Below are 25,242 nucleotides of genomic sequence, written 5' to 3' on the forward strand. Positions count from 1 at the left end.
TTGTCTTGAGGTTCTTATGAAATAGGGGAAAACAATGGATTTTAAGCAGCCATGCTCCGGCAGGTGTTTGGTTCCCTCAATAGAGAGGCCACTTGCTTGTAACGGCATGAAGCTTAATATCGAGAAAATATAGGCCAAGTTCTGTTCTCACTTTTTCACGCCAAATATTGATCTCGTAATTACTATTAGAAGATCGAGGACAAGTTTGATTCTCATCTTTTTCTGCAAACATTTGACCTAATAATGGCTCCTGTTCGACTAATATTAACGCTCTGTTATTATGAGCCTTATTTTTGCTCAGTACCTTTGAAATTAGTGCATGGAAGGAAACCAAAATCGATATGAGTTCTAAAGTAATAACCACCAAGTCAAGTTCATTTTTCATCATCTGTTGTTTCTTTCTGCTCGAAATGTTTTATTGTCATAGTCCACTGTTTTACGTAAAGTTTTGCCCTTTCATATTAGCGTGGCTGTCTGTATTGTTCGAACAACTTTGTTTCTTTTACTGTTCGAGTTTTTGCATCCTTAACTTGAGTGACATTTTTATCATCAAGTTATAATTTTAAAACATTTAACTGGATCTAGAGCCGTGTGCTTCAAAGCATTTGAGAAATGAAGGGTATGGATTGTGCAGAAACTTATTTGCTTCTTAAAACACTTTTACTGCGAAAAAAAAAGTGCTCACAAACATCGATACAGAATTACCAAGTCACAGGAGAAAGTTCTCTAAACCCTTTCTTGTGCCTCGATTGCATACCCTTATCAACATAACGATGTGTGGATTCGTTTTGACGCACTTTAGGGATTGGTATACGGCACTCCAACTTATCACTTCCGATTTACTTTGTTACTCTCACAGTTTCACCCTAAAACAAAGTTCCGAGTAAATTAAGTGGATTAAATTTCAAGGCTTTCACAATCGTCTTGACAAAATCCAAGCGAGCAACAAGGTAAGTGAGACAGCATATACAAGTTTAGATTATTAAGTCACTTGCGTTGTTGTGTTATGTATAAAGACAATATTTGCAAATAGCTAAGAAAGCGAAAATAAGATGTGAAATTTAAATATTTCTTATTATTTTTCTTTACTAAAACCCCATTGTTTATTACAACAATAATTAAGAGTTTGGTCATTTTCATTTAAACACACGTAAAAGCCTTTAGCTGTGCCGCTGTAAATCTTTTGGAATATGGTGGAGATGGATTGTTGTTGTTGATGTTGTTTTCAGTTTCTATTCTTAATGTGAATGTTTTAAGAATATTTATATTTAAAAAAAACGAAAAGAAAACAAACGACTTATACAAATTGAAGATGAAAAGATATAAAATAAGTACATGTTTCACTTTTTATGATTAAAATAACTGCAAAAGCTGTTTAAGTTCCTCATTGTCTCATGAAGGAAACATTTTTATTTGAAGAATTTTAGTGTGTGTGTGTGTGTGTGTGTGTGTGTGTGTGTGTGTGTGTGTTGGGGGAGAAGCTTCTGACACGGTATTTAAAGGTTGATTTTACTTTGAATATTACTAGCATACGGTTTGGCAATGATCAGTTCCTGTTTGAAGTTCAGTCAAGATGTTTCATGACCTTACTGTCAACATATATGACCTACTTCGTTTGAACGGAATCTTTTACTCAGATAATTTATTGCCAACTTTCAACCGCTCCGGTGGTCTAGTGGTTAGAGCGTCAGCCTCGGATGCGGGAGGTCGTGGGTTCGAGCCCCGGAAGAGTCATACCAAAGACTTACAAAAATGGTAATAACAGCTGCCTCGCTTGGCGCTCAGCACTGAGAACTTAGTGTTAGGACTGGTCGGCCTGGTGTCAGGATAAACACTATAAAGTGCCACACTGCAGGCATCGTAGCGATATGACTGAAAGATTGTTAAACCTACGTTAAAAATCAAAATCACACACACACACACGCACGAACACACATTGCCAGCTTTCATACTGCACTATCAGGTTTGTCCGAGACTGCCTCCAACAGAAACAACATAATGTTGTATGCTGAGATCATATCGCTAACATTGATATATCCTGAAAGTTATAGCAGTATTGGAACTCGATGTTAGGCGCAGCATGATAAAGTTCGGACACACACACACACACACACACACACACACCTCGCTTATAATTTGAATGCAAATTATAGATGTTTTTGGTCTTAAATGGTGTTGCTCTGGCGACGCACAGTTTCCGTCCTCTGACATTTGTCAGCATTAGAGTAACTCACTGCGGTTCTGCGTAAGGATAACACACATTTACGTAGATCCTCTGACTGTGGCCTGTGTACGTGTGTAACTTTCGATATTCTGATCTCAATACACCATTTCCATTTAGCTTACACATTTCGATAATATTTGATCTTTTCTCATTAATTAAATAATTTTCTTTGTAGATTCCCCTTGTCATTCATATACATAGCTCATGGTTCCCCTGTCATTCATAAACATTGCTCATGTTTCCCCTGTCATTCATAAATATTGCTCATGTTTCCCCTGTCATTCATATGCATAGCTCTTGTTTCCCCTGTCTTTCATATACATAGCTCATTTTTCCCCTGTCATTCATAAACATTGCTCTTGTTTACCCTGTCATTTATTAACATTGCTCATGTTTCCCCTGTCATTCATATACATAGCTCTTGTTTCCACTGTCATTCAAATACATAACTCATGTTTCCCCTCATTCATGCTACGTGTCGATTTTTATTTTCTGATTTGTTTCTTCCCTTGACAGAAAGCTTAAGTGTTGGAATCTGTTTTGTAACTGCGCCCTTGTCAATTTATTGTGTAAATGTGTGTGTGTGTGTGTGTGTGTGTGTGCTTATGAATACAGGTCCATCCACTTTAGTTAGATATTTTATTTTAATATAACATATTTTGTGCTCTTCTTCTTTGTAAAATACGTCAATTATGACTGCACTATGATATATCACCTTTACATATGTGTGAAAAGTTCGTGTCGACGAAATAAGAATGCTGCGCCACAAGAGCTGTATGGAGGAATATTATGTGGAAAGTACATATAGAAAGTAATCACTAAACCATATAGAAAGTAATTACTGGGCCATATAGAAAGCAATCACTGGCCATAAATAAAGTAATCACTAGGACATAAAGAAAGTAATCATTGGGTCATATAGAAAATAATCACTAGGCCATGTAGAAAATAGTCACTTGGCCGTATAGAAATTAATCACTGGGCCATACAGAAAGTAATCGCTGGACCATAAAGAAAGTAGTCACTTGGCCATATAGAAAGTAATCACTAGGCCATATAGAAAATAATCACCAGGCTATTGAAAAAACTTAGAATTTCAATTTTTCTCTTTTCATGTTGATTTATTTAACTTAAGCATATTTTCTAATTGTTATTAAATATGTATTTAAAAACTCAGAATAATCAGTATAAATTATTACACAAATTTCCTGTTCTATGTTTAGTTACAATGACAATAAAAAGTAATACAGAAACAAAATAGAAAACGTATATAACTGAGCGTTCATAAACCTATAAAGTGTATATTTAATGCGCCCCTGTAGTTTACCAGTGATTAATGTCAACTGCAGAGGTTGTCAAAGGAAAGAGCAAAGAGAGCAAAGAGTAGACATATATACACCCCCATCATGTCATCGAATCGAATAATAAAACCAAGTAAGTTTTAGGGGACAAAAGCTAACTGTTGTCTCTTTAAAATAAGCTTTGGGATCTTATGATTCTGCTAAACCAGACAATTCCTGAATTTATTCTATGGCATGAAAAAATGAGTATTATATATATATATATATATATATATATATATATATATATATATATATATATATATATATATATATATATATATATATATATATATATATATACACTTATCCCATGAAGATGGTTTACAAGATATTACGCTTCTTTTTGCATCCAATCTCTCAGTATCCACCTTACTTTTAAATACATATAATATGTCAAAAAATATAAGTAGGTGAAAATGTTTGATGCGTGACAATGACCTTAACATGCTTAAAAGGTGTATTACACATTCAGTGAATGAACCAGCATATACCATAATATATCGGAAGGAAAAGGGTCGTAAGAATAAATCGAGGCAGAAATTTGGCTTCTGGATTTGAAACAAACAGCAAAAGTCATCAATCCATAAACATAGGACTTTAGTGTATCTTTTTATATACAGTGGCATTCTTTAACACTGGGTTGACAGTTTCGAAATTCAAAATCGCCAAGCCATGCAATCTTGAATAAACTAGAAACGAAAATATTCTTGGAGGAGGTCAACTCGTACGTCATGTCGTAATGAGTGTGGACTTTGAACCGTGGATTTTCATGAAGTATGCCATGTCGTTATGGCGTGAACTTTAAACAGTTTTATGTAAAGGAAGTTTATTTGTTTTCATGTTTATATCGGCATATTTCTCTGACCAGATACCTGTAGACGTGTACACACAGGTGCTCGCAAACGAATCGTGAAAAGTTAGAAAAATCAACATTTTTGAAGTAAGTAACTGATCTACACACACACACACACACACACACACACACAGAAGATATTTTAAGTATAGTTTTTCTTTTCTTGCACAAACATGCATGATATAATATATACTGCAAATATATTCTGACACAATTAATAGTTAGTCACTGGTATTTATACGGACTGAATGTACAACAATGCGACTGAGTAAACAAATAAAAGGAATATATTCTCTTTAGATTATGCAGATCCACTGTGATGAATTTTTTAAAATGAATATTTTAATATCAGCCATTGAAAAGAAAGCGACAAATTTTTTATTTACTTATAGAAAATCATATTTGAAGCTAGCACTGTACACATGCATATATGGATTGTAACTTTATTGTATCTTATCCTCCCCAACACACACACACACACACACACACACACACACACACACGGATTTTATCTGTACAATCTCTCACCTGCCCAATACTTACACACACGTAGATTTTAACTTTTCTGTCTCTCACCCTACACACACACACACACACACACACACACACTCGTACATACATTATATATATAAATCTTTTTCAGAATATCAGTGGAAACAGAACGATGTCACCTATATACATTTTAAGCCTTTTTTCTCTGTACACTTTGTGTCTAGCGGTTCCCATTGGTGAGTACAGCGCTTTTAATGTAATTTTAATGATATGTATATAGGTCATTATATATGTTGGAGATATATTTACAAAGCTGAAATGGAAATAACTATTATAACTGTGTTCTAAAGCATTGCACGAATTTTTGCAAATGACTCTGGAGAAGAGCTAATTTTCTTCAAAGCTGAGAATAACATAAGATATATTACTGAATGCAAATAAGCACACTATAAGCTATTTATTTTTATTAGAATAATTTTTTTTTTCAATGCTAGCGTTACCTACTTGGCGAGTGAATGATTTTGCACAAAGAAATATAGGAACTTAACATCGATCCTTTCGAATAAAAAACTGTTCTCGTCAAGTCATACATTAGCAAATATAGCTTAATGTTATCGAGAGGTGACGTTCGTTTATAAATTATATCTGAATGTACATACATACACATGCGATTGACAGACCGTTCATCCATCAAAATTATTAAATTTCAAATATAATTTGTTTCGATTTATAATTCTATTTTCATCAGGGAAAGTATATAAATGTTTATCTGCAGTATAAAGTCATGTAGGCTATGGTACCAGTGGCGATGTTCAAGATTGCTGTCGAGCCATCGTGTAGGTTCAGGTTGTCCAACTTCGAAGTATTCACACTGACCATATCCTTTAAAGTATTCACACTGACCATTTACTTTAAAGTATTCACACTGACCATTTCCTTTAAAGTATTCACAGTGACCATTTCCTTTAAAGTATTCACACTGACCATTTACTTTAAAGTATTCACACTGACCATATCCTTTAAAGTATTCACACTGACCATATCCTTTAAAGTATTCACACTGACGATTTCCTTTAAAGTATTCACACTGACGATTTCCTTTAAAGTATTCACACTGACCTGACCATTTGCTTTAAATTATTCACACTGACCATTTCCTTTAAAGTATTCACACTGACCATATCCTTTAAAGTATTCACACTGACCATATCCTTTGAAGTATTCACACTGAACATTTCCTTTAAAGTATTCACACTGAACATTTCCTTTAAAGTATTCACACTGACCATATCCTTTAAAGTATTCACACTGACCATTTCCTTTAAAGTATTCACACTGACCATTTCCTTTAAAGTATTCACACTGACCATTTCCTTTAAAGTATTCACACTGACCATTTACTTTAAAGTATTCACACTGACCATATCCTTTAAAGTATTCACACTGACGATTTCCTTTAAAGTATTCACACTGACGATTTCCTTTAAAGTATTCACACTGACCTGACCATTTGCTTTAAATTATTCACACTGACCATTTCCTTTAAAGTATTCACACTGACCATATCCTTTAAAGTATTCACACTGACCATATCCTTTGAAGTATTCACACTGAACATTTCCTTTAAAGTATTCACACTGAACATTTCCTTTAAAGTATTCACACTGACCATTTCCTTTAAAGTATTCACACTGACCATTTCCTTTAAAGTATTCACACTGACCATTTCCTTTAAAGTATTCACCCTGACCATTTCCTTTAAAATATACTTATAGTCATCTCATTTCAAATTTCACTTCTAGTAGGTAAACTTACTGTATTGAATGACAGTGAAATCGAAATTGTTCGTTATCTGTTTTCGCGTGGGTGAAGTAAATAAAATAAACACACATGTCCAGAAATTAAATTTCCAGTACAACTGCAGTGGCGCAATACGCTAACCCCTTAAGGTAGGTATAAAATTAGAAATGTATATTCTCTTGCTGAGTAGGACATGGTTGCATTTTAGAAAAAGGAATATTGACTAGCACAGTAAGTCATGGCTATTATGTTAGAAAAAACAATATTTATTATCGCAATATCATATGGATATTATGTTAGAGTAAACAATATTTACTATGGCAGTAAGACTACAGGAATATTATTTTTTAAATATTAATATTTGTTTGGCGCAGACCCCTCCCCTCCAAAAATAACGAAGCTGGTCTTGTGTGGGAATCATACATTAGAGCCGTTTGACACTATGGAAAGATCAAATAAATGGTGATGTTCAGATACAACTGTTCCCATCGGGCAGATAATATATACACAACGAGGTGGCCATTTTACTGAAATGTACGATAAAGCAAATGATTAAAAGTTATAAACGCATACTAGAATTAAATATATTGAAATATTTATAGTTTAATAAATAAAAGAGAAGACTTCAATACCTGATTTACCAATACCACATGAAGTGATAAAAAATAAATCATACATAATACGCACTGGGGATAGAAAATAAGTAAGAAAGATTAATATAAAGAACGCCCTTCCCCTTTGAACTTTCTAACACTACCTACACATTATCCAGATCATTAAAAATCATACTTAATGAAAATAAATAAATCTCTCAAATAATAATTGAACTAAAAGTAAATGGCTCCTCTAAGACTGCTGTATACGACACAAATAATTCATTATCAGGTAAATATCCCCTATACAAAAACTAAGACACAATTTCAGAACCAGGATGAGGGTCAGATATTCATTTCCAGATCATTCTAACTTGTCAAAAAGGTCAGGTCTTTTAGCAGCTATGCAATCAGAAATTTGGTGACTTGGTTTTCCTAGGTGTAAATTTTTAGTGTATAACACTGTAATCGGCAAACAGAGGGAAAATATCAGAAAGAGAACAGTAGAAATACATAAAGATGAAAACAAATTTGTCAAATATCAGAATGATCTAAAATGTACAAAGATGACAGTTACTGACGATAACTTGGTTTACTATCAATCGCTGTTTTATGCAACAACATTACCCATCATGCTATTTGTTGATGTATCCAGTAACAATGCACATTTTATTAATCATGTTAATTACTGATGTATCTAGCATCACTGCCCATTTTATTAACCATGTCATTTGCCAATAAAACAATATCGTTTCTCCACCAACAACATTATTCCAGTTTCAATTTTGAACACAGTATGTCTTGTTGATATTTTACAATTATGTTTAAACCTCAGTCTTAACATTGCTTTCCTAGGACAAACAGCCATGTGAACTTTTCAATATTGACTAATACTGTCAAACAAACTGTGTATGAGATGTTCTATTTTAACCGTATTTGCATAAAATGCAGGTTACGTTAGACCGTTTGCTTTGATTCAGTCTAGCCTTCCCCGCATCCATTAATCTCTAGATACATTGCAGAAAGGCCGCACACAATTGTTTGATCTTTGTCTGCCATACAGTTCATTTCATCAGCTGACAGTGATTTCGGCATTCAACACTACTTGCTCCATTGTTGTGTTTACATTTGTTAGCAGCTAAAACAACAGCAGGTGTAGTCTTCCCGAAATCTTGGAGTACAACTTTATGTTCATTCGTACCATTACCGATTAATCTTTTCCTGTTCTTCATTTTCACCTGAAATATCTGAAGTCTGTAGAAATTTATAATTGTTGCAGATCAAACTAAATTGTGCCATATTTATGCTATCGGATTTGATTTGAATACCTTATCATAGGGTAAAGGTACCTTGTATTCAAACGCCATTATTCGCATCCTGAAATAAACATGAAGCCCGTTAACTATTTCTGGAACAAATGTATGAGCAAAATACCGGTAGGAAATAACACAACTACATACTGCCGCCCACACCACCCTGTTTAGCTGATTCTTCCAAAAACGTCATGCCAGCGCTCTTTATCTGTTCAGAATAGTTGTAATCATCAAAACTTAAAATGGAGTTTTCAAATTTGCTAAATAATTTGTACGCGAAAAATTGAGTTTCTGTTGAAAGAGTTGTGTATCACGTTGAATATATCACACTATCTTGGCTAAGGTGAGTTAATTTATTGTATGAAACGGAATGGCTAGATAAGGGTAAACTACTGCGCAAAGCTTTTTATGTTAAACTTATGCCCATCATTAAAATTTCAAATATTTACATAAAATTGGATTTTCATTGACAAATGTATTGAGTATATTTTAATGTTTCTCCACATCCATATGTAATTATTTGCAGATTAATTTTTTTTTCTTCAACATATTACCATATTAGTGTTAGTGATTTTGTACACTCTTTGTATCTCTGGTATTTTCACTCGACATTTTTGTTCTGTCATTTCTATTACATTGTAAAAAATCTAGAATTGACTGGGCCTTGCCCATTTGTATTCTACGTGTTTTGACTTGGTTCTGTTCTAGACTGTTAAATGAATCGTCATATCCTTTCAATTTGACGAGTACAATCTTTATGTCGTTCATTCGTATGGTCTTCCATTGTTTTTCTAGGTGTATTTGCCATCTTGTTTGGTGTATATTGATAACCTTTGTTCGCAAATGTATTTCTTAAAATCTTCCCGTCTGTAAGCGACTTGGATATTTGTAATTTGAAATTATGGCCGGCTATAAATATTTCATATACTGAGTTACCATATGTTGTCTTAAATCCAGCTTAAAACTCTACTATACATACTGTCTCTGGTTTTGTTGAATCCTTGTAAACTGATCTTTGAAAAATATATTCTATTACCTACTTTACATCTTTCATTACTGCACTGTGTAAACATATTGCTACAGGACTGATACTGCATTTTTGATTGATATCATCTTTAAACGTAATCCGAAAATCTGGACCTGTTGTAAAACATTGGAATATGTTTTTTAATGTTTAAAATCAACAAATGAACATATTTTTTTTTGAATGTTATTCATGAACACAACTAGCTTAACCACACTTTGATCCCGTCAAAACTTATAGGCATTAGGTCTAGTTCTGGACATTGTTACTTTCGTTTTAATTATGCGAAATATATCACCCCTGTAAAAACTGTTGAATACAATACAATTTAATTTTGTCACATCACTTGTGAGATCTTCATAGCCTGACTGGTATAGTGCTTATTAATTTGTGAAACACCATCTAATATGACTGGTTATGCAATTTTTAAGCATTTGGTAAATTGTTAGGACTGTGATTCAATTTCTGGCAATTTCTCAATGCATTTATTTATGGGTCGAGAAACAATGCAGTGTTTTACATTTAGCTATGTTTAATTACGGTTAAGTTGTGCACTATATATAGCAGAAGAAATTGGACTTGATTGCACTATGATGCAAGTTTGTTTCTACACAATTTATTCTCACCTTTCTCTTTATTATCGAATCTGACATGAATAATCGAGTTGTTGGCTTATTGTTGTTATCCAAGGTAATTGTTTTACTGCCTGCTGCTTAACTTTACATATCACCCATGTGTCCACATTGTTATCGTTGTTCTGCTTTCTATGAGCTACGTGATCTGAGATCATTCAAAGTTATTTTATTTATCTTTTCAGTTCATAGAACCGAAGGAGGCGTAGATAAGGTAAGATTTAAGCTTCCGTGTAAAAATATTTTGAAGGAAAGTAGAAAAAAAGCATGTATGGTCACAAAGTGAAATGAATGGTGTCTCTGTTATCGTACAATAAATCGAATTTGCTGTTTTATTGCTATTAATTTATTAATTAACTGCATATTTTACAATGACATACATTGGGAATAGGCCTCTCTCCCATGTAGACCAAAGTGTAAATTTACACGCAAAGCAAAAGCGTCGTTTTTTACATTAAAAAAAGTAAATTGGCTTGCAATATCAGCCTAAATATCACGAACTGTGATAGCTTTTTTATTATTTGGAAATATATATCATGAATGTGAATACAAAAACGACAAACAAAAAACGTACATTTTGTAATTGTACTATTATTTATCCCTGTATGGCACTAAGGAGAAGACGTACATTTATAATGGTTTCAGCCATCCCTGTATGGGACTAAACAGAGGACGTACATTTGTAATGGGGTTTTAGGAATCGTTGTATGGGACTCAAGAGAGGACGTACATTTGCAATGGTTTTTATCACTCCGTGTATGGGACAGGCAGGGACTTGGGAGTTGCAAGACTTAAATGATTTCCAATTTCCTTCTGTTTGAAAGTAATGCCTTCATGTACAGCAATTGACAAATTATGCTTCCTACGTCCTTAACATTTTGAGATTACTAATTGGGTGTATATTGGGTAGCTGCAGCATTTCAGCAATAATGAATAAATGAACGAGTGAACGAACGAACGAATGAATGAATGAATGAATGAATGAATGAATGAATGAATGAATAGAAAGATCTGAAATGTAAATTATTCACCCAGTAAATAAAAACACTTCTCTGCGCATCTATAAAGAAGCTTCATATTTAAATAACACATGATTGAAGGGTACTTGTTATTATTATAGGATCATATTGTAAGATAACAGTTCCACGTTTTCTGGATCATATTGCACGATAGCAGTTCCATGTTTTCTGGATCATATTGTAAGATAACAGTTCCATGTTTTCTGGATCATATTGTAAGATAACAGTTTCGTGTTTTCTGGATCATATTGTACGATAACAGTTCCATGTTTTTTCTGGACCGTATATTTCTATTTACTACGTATTTCATTCATTATTTAATCTCCCATTTGTTTGTGTTCACTTTGTTTCAGATCCAACTTATCAAAGAAAAGGTAGGACATAATTTTATGTAGTACACACTTCAAAAGCTTTAAAATTTCGCACGAGCCATATCATGTTTAATTAATTAATTAATTCATAATTGGTTAAAAGCCGTTTAAAGACACAGTTACACAGACATACACGAACTCTTTCTTGCAGTTACCTAAAAGCATATCAGTGGTCATAAAGCTAAGAAAGGTTCTTCTTTTTTGATGTAATCCACTTATAGTGGTACTTCTTGGAAACCTAATAATCTAGGTGTCTTTGGAGAATTAAGTTCCTTATGGCTTCGCGCTTCAAAGATTTGATTGAAACTTTGTACGTTAGATATGTGCCTGGTGTAGACTAGAAAGATTTTACTTTTTCATCTGTCCCATTTTGTTTCCAATTGTTTTTCCTTCTAAAACTGTGTTATTTTGAGAATTCAGATCTTCATTAATTCTCTTTCCGCACTGCTTATAGGATTTAATTGAAAATGTATATTCGGTTATCATAGATGTGCAGTTATCATGACACTTTAACTGTTTGCTTTGATGAGAGTTTTTCTTGGTAAACTGTCACAGCACTTTCGGTCTCATCAATTTATGTGATTTTTATGATTCAATTTCAGCTCTCCGATCTCCAGAGAGCGGTAAGACCCATTTTTGAACATTTCTGTACATAATATTGTACAGTTTTTTCCATCATATTGTACATTTCTGTCAATCATATTGTACATTTTGCAAGTCATTTCACTGTGATGAAAATTGTTCGTGGTTATAAAAAATACACATACACACTCTTTTGAAAAAGATATATATTTTGGTTTAGCGGCTGTTGTTTCTGTTTAATGTTTTTTTTTATTGAGATCACTCTCAATCGATTGCATTCAAAGTGATGTCTAGTATTACATTCAAAGGTGATATCTAGTATTACATTCAAAGGTGATATCTAGTATTACATTCAAAGGTGATATCTAGTATTGCTAGAAAATTTCAATCATGGACCCGAATTTAGACTACCAAAATTCTTGGAGATTATATGTTGCTCTTACCGTATTGCCACGGAGATGAGATAAATTCCCCGTATCTTGTATTTTATATTATTCTATGCTCGAAAGATATGTTTCAAGCGAAAAGGATTCCGTTAAACCAAGATAATCCATAGCGCATGAAGATAATCCTCAACTCACGAAGGTTATCCTTAACCCATGAGGGACAGACTCAACCAATCAAGTCACGTGTTGACATACATATACGTTTATATCAAATGAAATAAAGTGTTCCCATTTACATACAGAGCAAACATTTGCCAAAAAAAAAAAAAAAAAAAAAAACAGGAAAAGAAAAGATAAACAACACAAAACAAAAAGACAAAAAGAAAACAACCAAACTCGCTTCGCTCAACGATTAAAGTATCTTTTTTCTCATTTCCAAAGGGCGCAACATCGCATTTCCGTTTGGATGATCTGTGGTGGCTTTTATTTGTTCAATGTTAAATGAAGAGTTTGGCAATCTGCAATAGAAACATCCGAAAATAGTGAAGTTCGATTATGACAACTCTCCAATATTGTATCACTACACTTTTTCTAGAAATAAGTTGTATTTTATCCTATTTATGTTCCAATGAAAATCATTCAAATTTCCTATCTGATTTTACCCCCAAGATTTAATAACTTGGGAAGAATGTTGCTCGCATTCATTAGAAAGGTTACCTGCATTAATTAGAAAGGTCGCTTGCATTCATTGGAAAGATCACTAGCACTATAATTGTCAGGCATTAGAAAGGTACATTGCACTGCAGTTGCCAGTCATTAGAAAGGTTCCTTGCACTACACTTGCCAGTCATAAGCAAGGTGCCTTGCACTACACTTGCCAGTCATTAGAAAAGTACACTGCACTAGAATTGCCAGTCATTAGAAACGTGCATTGCACTACAGTTGCCAGTCATTAGAAAGGTTCCTTGCACTACACTTGCCAGTCATAAGCAAGGTGCCTTGCACTACAATTGCCAGTCATTAGAAAAGTGCACTGCACTACACTTGCCAGTCATTAGAAAAGTACACTGCACTAGAATTTCCAGTCATTAGAAAAGTGCATTGCACTACAGTTGCCAGTCATTAGAAAGGTACCTTGCACTAGAAATGCCAGTCATTAGAAAGGATACCTTGCACTACAATTGCCAGTCATTAGAAAGGTACCTTGCACTACACTTGCCAGTCATTAGAAAGGTACCTTGCACTAGAAATGTCAGTCATTAGAAAGGTACCTTGCATTACAAATGCCAGTCATTAGCAAGGTACCTTGAACTATAATTGCCAGTCATTAGGAAAGTACATTGCACTACAATTGCCACTACAATTGCCAGTCATCAGAAAGGTACCTTGCACTAGAATTGCCAGTCATTAGAAAAGTATATTGCACTACAATTGACAGTCATCAAAAAGGTAACTTGCTCTACAATTGCCAGTCATTAGAAAGGTACCTTGCACTACAATTACCAGTCATTAGCAAGGTGCCTTGCACTATAATTGCCAGTCATCAGAAAGGTACCTTGCACTACAAGTACCAGTCCTTAGAAAGGTACATTGCACTACAATTGCCAGTCATCTCAAAGCAAATATTTATTCTAGAAAATGCAACCGGTGCTGAAATTTTTATTTGCTGTATCCATGTAAGTATCTGACATAGGTAACATAGTCTTTGCTGGTGTGAATTTATTTCTGATACACTGGATTTCATAAAAAAAATGTTAAATAATGAATGAGGTATAAAAATAATATACATAATGTGGTAATAACAATTGATAACACTTATTCAATGATCGAAGTCTTTAGTGGTGATCCCTCATACGGCTAAGATGTAAACTCCATTGGTTTAAATAGATCACGTTTGGGACCTAAGCCTGCGATATTGACTGTACTAATTTATTTAAATAGGAAATGTTTTAAATACTAATTTGTCGATCTGTTGATCAATGAAGGGAACTAACCTATTGCCAGAGCAGAGTCGACCACGCCTACTCGTTAATAACCACACCTACTCATTAATAACCACACCTACTCATTATCAGAACATAAAATTAGAGATATTATAATCACACTTAATTCATGTGAATTAGAATAAAAGCATTTTTTTTTATTGACGATTTAAAATTTCTGTATGACACATACTAGCAGTCGGTTAGATAACTAACATTAGGCCCGAATGTTCGACAAAAGTCCAGTGCCCCTGTAAATCAAGTGATGCATCGTACATTTTGTTTTGTATAGCTATAATCGTTGTTAGGGCAAAAAAGGAATCGAGAGTCTTTGACCACATCGAATATGAATCGACATGGATAGATAATGTTATAAAACATGCCATTTAAAAACGAATTAGAAAATACACATAGGACAGCAAAAACAGTAAATACAATGTTGTCATGGCTTCTTTCATTTTAGTTACGGCAGATGGAATTACGAAAGCAGAACGACATAGTTCAGGAAGATGCTGTCGAGCCGATGAGTCCATCTACGTTAGCAACGACAACTGAGGACGCCAGTAAAGACACGGATGGTGGAGTTGATCTGCAGGTTTAATGAGAGAGAGAGAGAGAGAGAGAGAGAGAGAGAGAGAGAGAGAGAGAGAGAGTAAATCTCACTAAATGTCTACTGTTGCGAAAGATATTCTATTTAAATATTCTATTTGGATAATCTATTTAGATATTCTATTTAGATATTCCATTATATATTCTATTGAGATATTCCATTTAGATATTCTATTTGGATATTCTATTTATATATTCTATTTGGATATTCTATTTAGATATTCAATTTGGATATTCTATTTAGATATTCTATTTGGATATTCTATTTAGATATTCAATTTGGATATTCTATTTAGATATTCTATTTGGATATTCTATTTAGATATTCAATTTGGATATTCTATTTAGATATTCTATTTAGATATTCTATTTAGATATTCTATTTGGATATTCTATTTAGATATTCTATTTGGATATTCTATTTAGATATTCAATTTGGATATTCTATTTAGATATTCTATTTGGATATTCTATTTAGATATTCTATTTAGATATTCTATTTAGATATTCTAATGTACCCATTTTGAGTCATTCATACAAATACGTTGTGGTACGTTAGTACATTTCTAATCTCAGGTCTCCAGTGATGACACAGTTATCTTCCTAAACACATATATACATTTTTGCAGGCACAAATACTTGATAAATTGTCGTGATTTCAATGTATTCTTGGTATCTCCTGCAATTTAAATTCATTTGGGTTTTGCTGATTGATGGCAGCGCTTTCTCTACCTCGCCACGGCAATATAATACCTTCCTACACCAGCAACAATGCATGTGTACTATAGTTTGTTTCAGACAAGAGCTAACATAGATAAGCTGCAAGAAGTGTGACCGGAAGTAGCAACAGCCAATGCACAGGTGCATACTTTCTAGTTATTCTTAACAAACGCTAAACCGGGCAACCTAGGCATGTCTTCACTTGTAGTTATCATTAGTGGGCTTTGTGAACTGTCTCTTTCTCTCTCTATCCTGTGAAATGCCCTAAGCTCAACGGTTGTGTGAAAAGGGTCGCATATAGTTATCACCTTCACGTTTAACAATGCATGCTGATAAGCTTTATTTAAATTGACTGTATTTAGGCTTAGTTTCAGACGAACATCGACAATCAGACGTTAAAACAGAACTTTTATTTTCACAGGCTTTGAAAGAAGCATTGGATAAACTGAGACAGGGACATGATGATGAAAAACAGGAAGGTACACGATATTCAGTCTATATACAACAATTGAAACATTACTTGTAACAAGTCTTGAAATATAGAACCCAACTGGCTTTTTTAATGTATGAAAATCTGAGCACATTGACGAAGGTACTTTAGAAAGGGAATCTTGGTAGAGCTATGGTGACATACATCCTTGCACCTCTACAGCTACTGGCTACAATTCATTAATCAATCGTTTTTTCAACGTCATTGGTTTTCACACAAAAAATGAGTTCAATAATACCACATCAACATGACATAATAATAGAAGTTGCGAGAAATTGCTGTATAAATAAGGTCTAATTTGATGCTAAACCAAGAATCACGTGTAAGATTTAAATAATGCATACAAAGCCACATATACAGGATCGGATGGAATTTTACAGAGGCGCCACTAGGGTGCTTGAGTATGGTAAAACCTAGTCTGAAAGGAAGTGTTGTTTAGCGGATAGATTTATTCCGTGTTTATTTTCCTCTCAATTTTACCGTGAATATGTAAAAATTTGTTCATAAAAGCTGGTCAGCTAACTTGGACAACTTTAAATTTTAATAGAAGCAATATTTTTTTTGATGGTTGGAGTACGCCTTTATATGAAGTAATTCTGCTTGAAATTAGATCACGTATCAACTATTGTATAGAAACGTTTATGCAACCGCATACATTTTAGATGTTGCGACCTTTCTGGAGACACCAATTGAATTATCATCAGATCGTCAGAAAGAAATTGATCTTACGTCATCCTCCAATGACTGGAAGAAATTAGCTCAAGAAATGCAGAAACAACGAGACGAGCTATTCCTGCTGAATGGTAATGAATTGTTTCTACTCATTCAAACTATATTGGATCATTTTGAAGCGTAGGTCCGTTTGAGCATCAGTCGATCATTCTCAGGCATGCATACGTTTGACCATCAGACGATCATACCGAAGCATGCATCCGTTTGACCATAGGTCGATCACTATGAGGCATGAGTCCATTTGACCAAAAATGATCATACCGAGGCATACATCCGTTTGACCATTGGTTGATCACTATGAGGCATACATCCGTTTGGCTATCAGTCAGTCACTCAGAGGCATGCATTCAGTTGGCCAAAGTCGATCATACCGAGGGATGCATCCTTTTGGGTATCAGTCGATCACTCGGAGGCATGCATCCAGTTGATCATCAGTCGATCATATCGAGACATGCGTCCGTTTGACCATCAGTTGATAATTCTGAAACATGCGTCCGTTTGACTAGCAGTTTAAAATATAAGATAAGTATATTAGAGAATCGCAACGGAAGCAATTTGGACGACCGCAACATTTTTGCAAATAACGAATGTACAAACTGGTCGCTACATTTAGTTTGAAAAATGTCTTTCCTGTCCTAGAAAGAGGCATCCCCAATGTAAAATTGTCGCATACATTCATGGCATAACCAATGCATCAAGGACACACGGTACTAATGGTATGGCAAAATGGGAACCAGCCTAGAAATGGGTGAACCTAAAATAGAGTATATATGGGTTAGGCTGACTATGACTGGTTAATAATGTAAGTTATGTAGGAAAAAGAACCTTTTGAGAGCTTATCCTAGATGTAAGTGAAACAAAATAGAGACATTGTTTTATTGATGGAATTTCAGTACTTTAACAGTCTTGAGTTTCGAACACTCATTACTAAAATTAGCACCAGACTCTTTGGTGCGAAATTGAAAGCACATGTTTTAAACACATGCAGGTCCAGAAAATGCCGCGGCTCATATACTTTCCTCTACAAAGAAGCCGATATCCAGGTTTCATCTATACTGATATATATATATATATATATATATATATATATATATATATATATATATATATATATATATATATATATATATATATATATATATATAGGTTTGACAATGAGCGCTCAAAATTTTAAGTTATTGAATTTGTAATATCATGGTGTTTGCATAGGTTTACTATGGGAACTGAATTAGTACCGTGAGTCCTCAACGGAGATAGTAATAATGATTCTGTAGCCGACAGAAGCAGGCGATGTGCAGCTCTAGAGATTAAATTGCTAAGGAGAAGCAAATGTTCCCACACTCCTCTCCGCTAAAGAATCCCAAACGGCACCTGTTTTATAAAATCAAATTTTGAAGATAATGCGACTTATATAATATGAAAATTCAATATGACAGGAAACAGCCTTATGATATTCCATGACGCATTCAAGATAGATGTTTTTGTGAAGATCATAGACGATTAACATTTCACTCTTTTTGTACAAGAGTATAGTCAATAACCAGAATCAAAGTCTGTTTTTCCAGGCTCTGAAAATATATATTAATTTTGGAACTTCAATCTTGTACAGTATCGCTTATAAATGTGCCTTCAGTGCAAATGATAATGCAGTCACTGGCATTATATACAAATGATAATATCGGAATTTAATTTACAACAGGTGGAAAGTGGGCTGGTGTGGTCCCAAGTGAAGATAATGATAAATTAGTTGAGGCTCTCAGACAGAAAGGTAAGTATAATAGAAAAGCCAAATTAATATGTATATCTGTATAGATTACATACATACATACATACATACATACATACATACATACATACATACATACATACATACAAAAGTGCAATACACGCAAAAAGGTAAACTGAAAGTAATTAATGGAATGAATGTTTGCCAACAATAATCACTATCATAGAGTACATTTTTAGGTTTTGATTTCGCTTATATCAATTCAGATCCATAATTTGAAAGTTACAATAACTGCTTCAAAAAATGCCTGGTATATATTTGTCTTATTGGAACTTTCAGAAATTAAACTAGTGGAAAACCAGTTGTTGGGAGATGTTGAAAAGGCTAAGAAACTTGGAATATCCGTGAATGACATCATTAGTGATATGCAGCAGTCATGTGAGTAGACAATAATGAACCGACATATTGCTAAAAATGGAATATATACAGAACGGAAAGTGCAATCCCTGGATTAAAAAGTGAATGCTTGATAACAGTAGACAGAATTAATATTTAAAACAAATATTACTATCATACAGGTTAGAGAATTTTTATGTTTAAATTTTTAATTTCTAGGTCGTCCTGCAAGTGTCTGCTACACACGAGTGCATATAACACCGAATCATTTGCATCATTTTTTGGTGATGTGTGCTTAGTCGTGAGGGAATATGGGCTCGTGTGTGCAGGCAAATAATTGTGTGCCATTTACCCACGGACCTGGGTTCAATTCTCTGTAGAGTATGAATTAAAATTCTCTAACCTATATGCTAGTATTATTGGTATGAAATATATGCGATATTTTTTCTTTCTTTCATTTGGCTATATATTCGGATAATGTTTTGGGGTACATACCTAAAAGAATATTTGGTTTCTGCCGTTTGCGGAATGACTATACACTCATTAAAGCAAGGGAGACAATAATTTTCTTGCAGTTTGTTGTCTGTCTGCGCTCATGAAATTAAGGGAGACAATCATTTTATGATTTTAGTAATTATATTTTCTGCTTGTTTTTCCTCCATACCTATGATGATTGTATAACAGTGTATCCATGAGGGATAATTTTTCAAATACTTTATTACCGTCCAGTTATATAACGAATTACACAATGAATGGTCAGCAGAAGATTTCATCGGATGCATGCGTATTGGCGTTGCATTGGACGCATTCCAAGCGTGAGGCTATGCAAATATTAACATGGGTGTATGCACATCTTCATATATAAATAATATTTACCCGTATATCTTTGACCTCGCAATCGGTTTCTGCTAATATGTTCTATACTTTTCAATTACTGGATATCTGACCTGGAAATGATAAATCCTCCAGCTTGAATTTGAGATCAAGTGTCATACTGAACCAATCAAAAGTGATGTTGCAAATGTAAAGCAACGTGTGATTGGTTGAAAGAGAATCTCAACCCCAGTCTCAACAGTTGTGTGTGTGTGTGTGTGTGTGTGTGTGGGTGTCTGTGTGTGTGTGTGTGTGTGTGTGTGTCTGTGTCTGTGTGTGTGTGTGTGTGATAACGGTTTTTAACGTAGCTTTAAAAAAATTTCAGTCATATCGCTACGATGTCTGCAGTGTGGCAATTTATATTGATGTCTAGCACTGGGGCATCATGCCGCAGATATTTTTATAAGTCTTTGGTATGATTCGGACGGGGTTCGATCCCACGACCTCCCGCTTCCGAGGCTCTAACCAGTAGGCCACCGGAGCGGTCCAACAGTTTTATTATCTTCAAGCCTTGATGAAATAATAATGAGTATCTAAAATTCTACCCTATTTTTGATTAGTAATAATGTTTACTATTTGCATTATTATATCTCATTTTAGCTAAAACACTTGATTTAATTACAGTTTGAAAAAAAAAAAACATTAATTTATTGTTTTCTACAATCTGTGATGGACTGATTTGTTTTATGAAATATTTTAAAATCATTGATCATTGAATACATAATATATATCTTCAATAATCTGATATAATTAAACACATGATGTGATTAATGCTATAGACGTTCACGTCACTGATACAGTATTCCATCACTATACGGATGTCCATGTGAGCCATTGAGCATATACCACCTTATTTCGAGCCTGTCTTGCAACTGTTACGCCAAGGGAATTAAACTAAGTAATAAGACAAGATAAAAACAAACAGGCATTCAATTTCTAAAATATAAATTCATAAACAAAGAGAAAGAATTAAAAATAATTTATAGTGTAAGAATCCCTAGAGTGTTATCCTAAATTGTACAATCAATTTACATCAATCCGGAAACTATCCAAAGGTATTTTTAATGAAGGTTCTAATATTTATGTGTTAACGTGATGGCGTCACGGAAAAATTACAGTTCTGAATCCAAATCCAAACTAATTTACTTTAAGGTAATCCCGTGAAGTAGAATATCACTAAAGTCCTTGAAAGTTTCATATAACCAAACTGAATTATTTAATTGTTCAAGTACTTGAGTAATTTCGCATAATTCATAGTGTACTTTTATGGAACAACTGTTTTCCCATCCGTATGGCCAAATTTATCATAAATAAGTCATTATTTCCTCTCACTACCCTTACAAAAGCTGCATATGAACTGACGAATCCTAATATGGCGTTTTCATTCTCTTATATAATCTATATGTGCACAACAGATCAACACAATCTGAATTACCTAAAAAGATTCTTGAACATTTAAACTATCTGAGTGTGAAATAATCTAACAGTCAAGTTCTTACCTTCTCATATTATTGAGCCGATAATCAAATAAGGCGTGCATATTTCTACGGATAAAAAGTACTTCTAGTTTTACGTGATGTTTACGTGAGCTTGATGCTTGGCATACTTGGACGAATTATTTTTGCCTTGACATTGCTATTCTGCCTTAATTTATTAATACAATTCTGCACGTAATGTTCATGCACTTTTACAGTAACATAAACCAGCCACTGAATTTAATGACTTTAAATATAAACGTCAAAAACTCAAATGACTTAAATAAAACTTTAATATAAAATAAAACGGATATCCGTAACATACTGAAGAAAATTATATATGTAACGAATCTAAAAATTTGTTATAGGTGTTGTCTAATGTTGTAAAGCGCTTAGAGCTTCTAAAGATTAGGCGCTATACAAAGTCCTCATTATTATTATTATTATTATTACTATTATTATCAGAGGAAATGTGTTATAATGAAAGGCTTTATAACAGAAGACGTGCTATAATGAAAGGCTTTATAACAGGAAATGTGTTATAATGAAAGGCTTTATAACAGGAGCCGTGCTATAATGAAAGGTTTTATAACAGGAAATGTGTTATAATGAAAGGCTTTATAACAGGAAATGTGTTATAATGAAGGGCTTTATAACAGGAGCCGTGCTATAATGAAGGGCTTTATAACAGGAAATGTGTTTTAATGAAAGGCTTTATAACAGGAAATGTGCTATAATGAAGGGCTTTATAATGATGGAGTGTTGTATCAGTTATGCAAATAAAACACATCTATAATTATAATTCAAACGTAAGGCTCTTATTCTTTCAGCTCTGCTGTCGAAAAGTCCATCTCTGAGACGCTGAGGAATGCGCTGGAATCCTGCTATACCTGGACCATGTATTGCGGCAATTTGATGATCTAGCAAAAAAATATTCGAGTGGAATAATATTTAGTAGTTTTTGGTAATCTCGTGAGTTTTTAATGATATCATCATATATATATATATATATATATATATATATATATATATATATATATATATATATATATATATATATATATATATATATATATGCTTGCCTTTTTGAGGACTATTACAAGGTGTTATACTAAATCTCTAAGGCGATAAGAATATTCATCATGTTATTTCGGACAGAATAATCAGAGACGTGCAATTTAAAAAAAATCTGCTTTTTTAAGACTGAAATTTGCCTTTTTAATTATCTTGAATTACCTTGACCGCAGTTTGAATTAGTTTACAGAGAACTGAACTGAGATAATTCCGGGACCAGTGTTCACCATCGCTTGCTCTTGACGTACAGTAGTAACAATGGACTATGAAAATAAAATAAAAGAAGCTGTGAACACTTTTAATCAAAACTTTTATTAAAAAGAAATATTTTTCAACGAGTGGAGTTTTTCCTTTGTTTTTCCTCTTTTTTCGGGTAGAAAAAGTCAAAGTCACTTCTCGTGCCAAGGACTGATCTTGGGACACAATTTACTATCCTTAGAAGCTAGAATATTTGTGACATTAGGCAGTTCTAATCGAAAGATAACAGCATCAGTGAATTACAATAGAAATTTTAAGGTATTATTGGCATGATGTATTTCAAAGCAAAAGGTCAAGTATTCTTGACATTACAAAGTTCTAATCGAAAGGTTAACACAACATTGACAATACAATTGTAATCGAAAGGCTACCACATAGAAAAGGAAAAAGAATACAAAAATATATTATTTCACTGGCAGAGTTTTGTTTAAAATATTCTAAACAAATTTAAATCAATAATAAAATCGATATCGAAACAAATTTAAGTCATATCAAAATCGATATTTAGTCAAATTTAAATTAATATTATAATCGATATTTAGACAAATTTAAATCAGTATTAAAATCGATATTTAGACAAATTTAAATCAATATTATAATCGATATTTAGACAAATTTAAATCAATATTATAATCGATATATAGACAAATTTAAATCAATATTAAAATCGATATTTAGACAAATTTAAATCAATATTATAATCGATATTTAGACAAGATTAAGAGCATCCCTTGCACGCTGAAAAAGAAAAATGGAGGAATGTTGGTCTGATATTCATTCGGTGGTAAGTTGCGATCAGCATTAGAAGCATCTTGGAACAATCCTCAGTCTTCGAGAGAAATACCTCCTCAGTCTTCGAGAGAATTATTGTCTCAAAGTCTACGATTACTCATAATGTATTCACTTTTACTCTGATAAAATTCTTACATATTTCAATACCAATCCAGCAACGGAACATCGGAATAAATACCATATATAGTGAGTCGTACCATTAGAGAGTAAGCGAGATAGAATAAGGAGATCATATGTCTCTAGGTTGAACTCTCGTTCCTATATTTAATCAGTATGGACTATGGTATGAAAAGTCATTAGCAAAATAAAATCGGCTGTGTCGAACACTTAAATAAATCGGATGAAATTGCTATGACCTTTCCAGAAATCTCAAATAAATGGGTCAAAACATTCTGGTAAAACTCATCACAAGAAAATGATTTTGAAACTTTTTCCCGTGGCAATAACCAGAAAGGAAAGGTTACTCTAAATTTTAAATCTGTCACCGACGAAAATGTCAATATACCTTTCACAGTCATGGAGCTACAAGGTTCCTTTTGGACGGTCTTGTGAACAGTGCCAGACGATGTCCACAATCAACTTCGGAAACATTTTCACAGCTCGCAAAACAACTAATCTTTCAGTACAATTTGGGTAACTAGTCACTTTCTGTCCTCTTGACGCGAATCAAAAGTAATACCGGTATACAAATCTGAGAAACGTTCGTGAAGAAAGTACATTTTGTTACCATCTTGTAGAACTGGAGATAGCTTGCGATACAATATGGCGGTATTGCATATTAAATGGTCTATCCAAACTAGATCTACGGGATAAATAGCTACTTTGATATAAAATTTATTGAAACACAGAATGTTTACTGTTAAGATAGGCACCACCCTTTCTGGAAGCTCAACTCGGGATAGTGATGTACCTTAGGGCAGTATATTGTAAGTCAGCCTGTTTGACATAAATACATTAACAAGATAGGGAAATGTCCTCATTATTGACGGCTGTACCTTAGGGCAGTATATTGTAAGTCACCCTGTTTGACATAAATACATTAACAAGATAGGGAAATGTCCTAATTATTGACGGCTGTACCTTAGGGCAGTATATTGTAAGTCAGCCTGTTTGACATAAATACATTAACAAGATAGGGAAATGCCCTAATGGAAATGTCCTAATCCTTGACGGCTGCGTTAGTCCTATTGTGGAGGGGGAAGACCAAATTTTTAGAGTTTATTTTCGACCGTAAACAAATTGTCCTTCCACATGTTATAATCTCTAAGACAAGTTTCAGCGAGTCCTGGATGGAACACGATTCATGCCAGGTTGGTAGGTCTTGTTCTGGTTATACAGATTTCTAGTAAGATGTAAATTTGGCTCCCTCGATTGTGCATGGATCAGCTTGTAGGTTTTAAATGAAAATGCTTGATCCTGTGACTTACCATTTCGGTGAATTTAGAATCCCCCTTCAGAAAGCCTCGATAATGAGGCAAATGAA

The 25,242-nt window shown here is 33.7% G+C and overlaps 1 protein-coding gene across 1 annotated transcript; it reads left to right on the plus strand.

The window, feature by feature from the left end:
• The first annotated feature begins 795 nt into the window (after nt 1-795).
• Nucleotides 796-23,044, plus strand: LOC149792970 (uncharacterized). The gene is made up of 12 exons (XM_089966262.1): nt 796-950; nt 4,436-4,507; nt 5,064-5,148; nt 10,460-10,488; nt 11,647-11,667; nt 12,267-12,287; nt 15,078-15,209; nt 16,365-16,422; nt 17,096-17,236; nt 18,865-18,933; nt 19,231-19,329; nt 22,466-23,044. The coding sequence occupies exons 3-12, from the start codon at nt 5,085-5,087 to the stop codon at nt 22,498-22,500; spliced, it is 669 nt and encodes a 222-aa protein (XP_089822388.1). The 5' UTR covers nt 796-950; nt 4,436-4,507; nt 5,064-5,084; the 3' UTR covers nt 22,501-23,044.
• Nucleotides 23,045-25,242: the final 2,198 nt, after the last annotated feature.

The sequence above is a fragment of the Sinohyriopsis cumingii genome, chromosome 8 (genome assembly GCF_028554795.1).
Source record: "Sinohyriopsis cumingii isolate HCF-2022 chromosome 8, ASM2855479v2, whole genome shotgun sequence".
Classification (NCBI taxonomy): Eukaryota; Metazoa; Mollusca; class Bivalvia; order Unionida; family Unionidae; genus Sinohyriopsis; species Sinohyriopsis cumingii.